The sequence below is a fragment of the Plasmodium brasilianum genome, chromosome 10 (assembly GCF_023973825.1).
Source record: "Plasmodium brasilianum strain Bolivian I chromosome 10, whole genome shotgun sequence".
Classification (NCBI taxonomy): Eukaryota; Apicomplexa; class Aconoidasida; order Haemosporida; family Plasmodiidae; genus Plasmodium; species Plasmodium brasilianum.
This window is the reverse complement of record NC_090123.1, coordinates 1,094,727-1,101,368: the sequence shown is the minus strand read 5'-3', so window position 1 is coordinate 1,101,368 and position 6,642 is coordinate 1,094,727. Positions and strand designations below refer to the sequence as shown.

The 6,642-nt window shown below is 21.5% G+C and overlaps 1 protein-coding gene across 1 annotated transcript; it reads left to right on the top strand.

The window, feature by feature from the left end:
- Nucleotides 1-322: 322 nt before the first annotated feature.
- MKS88_003283 (serine/arginine-rich splicing factor 4) lies at nt 323-3,536 on the top strand (the record flags this gene model as incomplete). The annotated part of the gene is made up of 4 exons (XM_067216360.1): nt 323-427; nt 625-713; nt 1,506-1,592; nt 1,694-3,536. 4 exons carry the CDS (start codon nt 323-325, stop codon nt 3,534-3,536), a joined length of 2,124 nt encoding a protein of 707 aa, XP_067073015.1.
- Nucleotides 3,537-6,642: the final 3,106 nt, after the last annotated feature.

Sequence of the window (6,642 nt, the reverse complement as noted above, 5' to 3'; positions counted from 1 at the left end):
AATTTTTATAAAAATGTATATAAAATATGTTACATAAATATTAATTGTTTAAGGGATTTTAAAGGACAACATATAGTTTCTGTTCATATATGTTTTGTTATATGTGTGTATATAAACGTATACCTTCTCCTTATACCCCTTCTTTCTTTCATTCATTATTCTGTTCATTCTTTCCTTCGCCTTTTCCTTTTTTTTCGACGAAACTTTTTTTATTATAATAATATATTTATATACATGATCTTTAATAAGTTGTTAAAAAATATTATTGCGAAATTAATATAAATATATTTATTTTAATGGTATTGTAATTTTAAATAATAAAATGAGTTATAAATCTTCAAGATACAGCAAAACCCCATCGTGTATATATGTAGGAAATTTACCAGGAAATATCATAGAAGAAGAGGTCTACGATTTATTTGGAAAGGTTTTTATATATGTTACACGTCTAATTTTTTTATTAAATTATTATTATTTTTTTTTTTTATATAACATGAAATTTTTGTTCTTATTCATTTTATGTATTTAAATATTTTTCAGTGATAATTTCCTTGTGTACATAATTTATGCTTTATTATCTTACATGAAATCAATAAAAAATATTTACTTATTTTATATTTTTAGTTTGGACGTATAAAATACATAGATATAAAAAGAACAAGGTCTTCTAGTGTTAGTTTATCATACGCTTTTGTCCATTTTTCCGATGTCAAGTAAGATTAAGAAAAAAAATGGAGAATAAGAATAACAAATATACATGGAAAAACTGTATTTATAGATATGTATTATAAATAGTATACATGAATACGATTATATATATGGTATAATGTAAAAAAAATAATGACTTTGAATGCCATCAGTTATGATGAACACAATTATTTGTGCTAGAATTTCACATGAACAGTGGGTGCCTTCTTTATAATATATATTTAAATTTATATAAGTTACACGTTTGTTATATTAAAAAAAAAATGTAAAAATGTTATATTTTCATTTCTTTTAATTTATATCTTAATTAACATATACACCTCTAATCTTTATGTATATTGCAAATTAAAAAATTGTAAAAATAAGAACTTTTTCTGTGAATTATAATAATAAAGATTATTTAGTTTTGTGAAGAGTTGTTACATGTCTGGAATAAGTATTATATAATAACAAATGAAAGCATTATTTATTTTTTTTTTTTTTAAAGTAATTTGCTTTTTAAGAATATATCTTGTTTGGATATTATAAAAAAAATGTGAAATATATATTATTTTGTATCTCATATATGTGTATATAAATATTACATAATAGTTACTAATCCCAATAATTGATAACAAAATATGAAATATTATTTTACAGTTATTAGAAATATTCATTTTTAAATAATGAAAATTACGAAAAAAAATGTTAATGACATAATAGTTTTATGTGTATACATACATTTCTATTTACGCTTATATTTTAAAATGAAAATTTTTAATGTTATTCCATCGTTTTTTTTTTTTTTTTAATATTAGAGATGCAGAATATGCAATAGAAAGAAGAGACGGTTATAAATATGATGGTTATCGTTTACGCGTTGAATTTTCAGGAGAAAACAGAGGGTTCGAAATATTTTTTTTTTAAGATATATTTAAAAAATAAATAAAACATAAAATGTACAATATATTTTTTTCTTTTCTTTCTTTTTTTTTTTTTTTTATAGCTATGGAAAATATAGAAAAAAAGAAGAAGGAATTGGACCCCCATTAAGAACCGAACATCGACTTATTGTTAGTAATTTGCCAGACAACTGTAAATGGCAACATTTAAAAGACATTATGAGACAGTGTGGTGATGTAGGATTTGCTAACATCGAGTATGGAAAAGGAATAGTAGAATTTATTAGTTACGATGATATGTTATATGCGATTGAAAAGTTTGATGGTGCCGAATTTAAAGTTTATGATCAGGTTACAAATATAAAAGTTAGAAAAGATAAAAGGGGGTTCTCATATACGAAAAGACATAGAAATGATTACTATAGTCCCAGATATAAAAAAAGACGAAGATATAGTGAGGAATCTGGATTATCGGCTAGAAATAGATCAAGAAGACACAACAAATATAGTAACACATCAACAAAAAGAAATAATAGATATGATTATAATAGTGATAGTACAAATTATAATAAAAACAAAAGTAAATACGATAAAATTAGGCAAAGAAAAAATGAATATAAAGGTAAAAGAAGTTACAGCGTAGATGGTAAAAGAAATGAAGAAGGTAGTAGAAGTAAATCAAGAAATTTATCAAGAGGTGATGAAAGAAGTTATAAAAAGAAAAAATATATACGTAATAATTCAAGTGTTAGATTAAGCAAACAATCTAGTAGGTATGAAGAAAAGGAAAATGCAAAAAATAACAGTTATAGTAAAAGCGTAAGTAACGAAAAAAGTGAAAGTGCTAGAAGAAATGGAAGTGAATATAGGAGTAGAAAAAGAAGCTTAAGTGAAGATGGAAATAAAAAAAGTAGAAAAAGAAGTATAAGTGAAGATGGAAGTGAATATAAAGATAGAAAAAGAAGTATAAGTGAAGATGGAAATAAAAAAAGTAGAAAAAGAAGCATAAGTGAAGATGGAAATAAAAAAAGTAGAAAAAGAAGCATAAGTGAAGATGGAAATAAAAAAAGTAGAAAAAGAAGCATAAGTGAAGATGAAAGTGAATATAGAAGTAGAAAAAGGAGCTTAAGTGAAGATGAAAGTGAATATAAAGGTAGAAAAAGAAGTATAAGTGAAGATGGAAATAAAAAAAGTAGAAAAAGAAGCATAAGTGAAGATGAAAGTGAATATATAAGTAGAAAAAGGAGCTTAAGTGAAGATGGAAGTGAATATAAAGGTAGAAAAAGAAGTATAAGTGAAGATGGAAGTGAATATAGATGTAGAAAAAGGAGCGTAAGTGAAGATGGGAGTGATTTTAGAAGTAGAAAGAGAACCTTAAGTAAAAGTTCGAAAAGAGAACATAGCTCAAGTGATGAAAAAAAGGAGAAAAGAAAAAGAAGCCATAGTGAATCCAATAAATCTCATTATAAAAGTGGTTCCCGTGAAATGGAAAAAGTTCAAAAAGATAAAGGCAATGGTAAGTTAAGTGAAACTGAAAAGAGTTACAAATCGCGTAGTAATTCAGAAAGAAACAGCGCCATAGAAAAAAACAAAAGTAATGACGAAAAAAAGAAAACAGTTGATAAAAGAACTAAAAAAGTTACAAAAAATATAAGGAAAAAGAAGGGCACAGATGATAAGGACATAAAGGAAAATAATGATAAAGCAAGTGGAAATGAAGATTTAAAAAGTGTTTCTAATGATGGAAATAAAAGCAATAGAGATAAATCTGAAGAAAAAGAAAATAATAAAGAAAATTCAAATTCAAATAAAAATCAAAAAACCAAAAAAGCAGCAGCTTCAGAAGCAAAACCAAAAAGGGGTAGAAGAGGAAGAAAAAAAGCTAGTGCAGAAGAAAATATAGCTAATATAGTAGATGATAGTGTTAATGGAAATGTAAGCAATTAAATTGAATTAGTAACATTTTATTTTTAATTATGGTTATCTTAAACGTAATCATTATATTATTAAGAAGTGAAATGAATTATAAAATAGAAGATTATATATATATATAGTAAAAATTAAATTTTTTTTTTAAATTTTGTAATTCTTCCAATTTTTTAGAAATTATATATTATTATTGTAGAATTTATTAATAAAGTTATATTTGAAATCAAACAAATTTAGTATTATTATAAACATTTTACATTTTTATGATGTTATACTTGGAATTTTTTTTATTTAATATAATTTTGTATAAACATTTATATTTGTGTTTACATTTAGAACAATTATGGGATCCATATAAAGCTTAGTATTAATATATATATTTTAATAAAATATATGAATTTTTTTTTCCATATTTTGAATAGTACCAAAATTTATATATAAGACTGTCTATTTTATTTAATAATTTTATGAATTGACTTTTTTTTATACATTTTGATATTGTATTTCTTATAATAAACTTATAACAAAAAATGTCACAAAAAAAAAATGTGCACAAATATCTAAATTTATTAAATTTATATACATCTAATACTTTTGTTCTGTAATAAAAAATATATCTATTGGTTTTATAACAAATAATTTATGTATTCCCTTTTTATTATTAATGTACATGTATTACATGTTTCCTATTATAAATCATTAAATATAAAATGTTATATTTATGTAAACATAAGTCCGAATAATATCTTTTGATTTTTTAGCTTATAAGATTATAGTTTCACATATTAAAAAAAAAAAATAACTAAAATTAACTTTTTCGTCCATTTTTTATTAGATATTATTGATGTAAAATAAAAGAAAAAAAAATTTTACACAGACAATCATATTTTTAGCTGTAAACTGATAATTTTTCTTGTAAAAATTATAATGTTTATTATATCTCAAGTAAATATTTAATCTTTTTCTCCATACAATCTATTTTTTTAAATATATCCGTATTAGAGGACCAAAAATATTGTTCGATGTGGAAAAGTTCTACAGATTCCTATAAAAACATAATTTAATGGATTTATATTTATCATAAGTACTCATTAAATAATAATAAAATGTTACTTTTTTTTAATTTAAATCATTTATTATTGTCAGGTTTTTACTCAATTGTAAAATACATAAATTTACCATTTCTATAAATGTTTTAATTCAAGCGTACATCTTTTATTAAATCAAGCGATTATAATAACATATATATGCTAAGGATTCATATTCTTTTGCGTTTTATGCGAAATAAATGAAATACAATTATACTTATAAATTTCCAGAAAATTTTTCGCGTATTTAAATGAAAGTTTTTGGACAATTCCAAGGTGTATTTATTCCATTTTATAAGCATTAGTAACTTTAGTTATGCATAATGTGTTAGTCGATTCATTCATTTATACTATAACATAATTAATTTATCATTTAGATTTTTATATATGTTATAAAAAAAGTAATTTTATTAATTCAGATAATAGTATGTTGATTACTTTGTTCCTGTAATATTTTCGCTAGATATTTATAATATTTATAAAAAAAAATTTATTACAATATTTTCTTTTTTTTAAATCGTTTTTAAGAATTAAATAAAAAAAAATGGCAAGTAATATACTTCTATAAATTTTTGCGATGATTTTTAAAATAATTTTTGAACTGCCACATTTTGCTACATTTTCATATATGTCAATAATTTAATGTTCTATTAAAAGATTAATAAAAAAAAGTGTTTTTTCTTAGCGGTGTAGGAAGTTACAATATTTAAGAATGTCTTTTTTAATGTTCTTATAAATTAATTATACTGAGCCTTTTATGTCATATCATGTTTTATAAATTCCTTTTTACGTAAACTATGAAAATATAATTTTAAAAAAAATTATAAAGTTTATTATTTATATCTTAAAAAATTCATATTTTCCTAATGTTAATATTTGTATTTTCAAAAAAAACGTTTTTTAATTTTTTTTTATTTTGTGAAATTTTTAGTAGTTCATTTACAACATATCTTAATAAAAAATATTATGAAACTTCAGTAGAAATAGAACGAATACACTTCAAAAAATTTTATTGTAAATTTCATTTAGTAAATTACTCAAATTCTCAAGTATATATATACGTTTATTTTAATAAGAATACATATATTCATAAAAAAGTTATTCTAGAATGTTAACTAGCGTATGTTTATTTTCGGATGAAAATATACCATATAGAGCTTAAATATGAAAGAAATGTTATGAATATAATGCACATTCACCAATTCATATGATACATAAAAATTATTACAAAATATAAGCTATAAAAAAATATACTTTATTTTATTTAATCATATATGATGATATAAAATATATAATATAAATTGATTATTAAAAAGGTAAGCACTTAAAGAAAAAAGGTAATTCTATTTTGAGCGAATAAAAAGGACTTCAAATACATATAGAATTTTATTTTTAAGACAGGAATCATATTCAAATATACTTGATTATTTTGAAAATAATACGGAAAATTATAAATACATTATAATATTATATAGTGTAGTATTCACACAAATGTTTAAAAAATAATTCTTTTTTTTGAAAAATATGCCTTTTGGTACACTGATGAAAAAAAGATAGAAGTGGTAACCAACCATTAAAAATATCTCAAATTACAAAATATTAAAATTTTTTTAAAATATTCTTACAAAATGTATAAAGTATTTCTGTGCAATTATAAAAATGTTTAGGATTTCGAAAGAAAACTAATTTCCAATAAGTACATCATACTGAATTCTGCTGTTTATGATTCTGCTGTCCAAGTATTAACTTCACAGAAACTTTATATATTTACGTTGATAACATAAAATTTGTTGCATCAACCTTACAATTATACGTGTTAATTTTTTGTATTGTTCTTACTCATATTTATAGATTTCTTAATTATTAAAAAATTACACGTTCAAGTTCAAAAAGTTATAAATTTTCATGTATGAAATGTATCAAAATATTGGATAAAAAATAATAAAAAAAAAAAAAGAATTAGAAGAGTTCATTAAAATTACTTTAGTGTCTTATCCATTAAAACATATTCTTTTATAAGTTATGAATATAATATG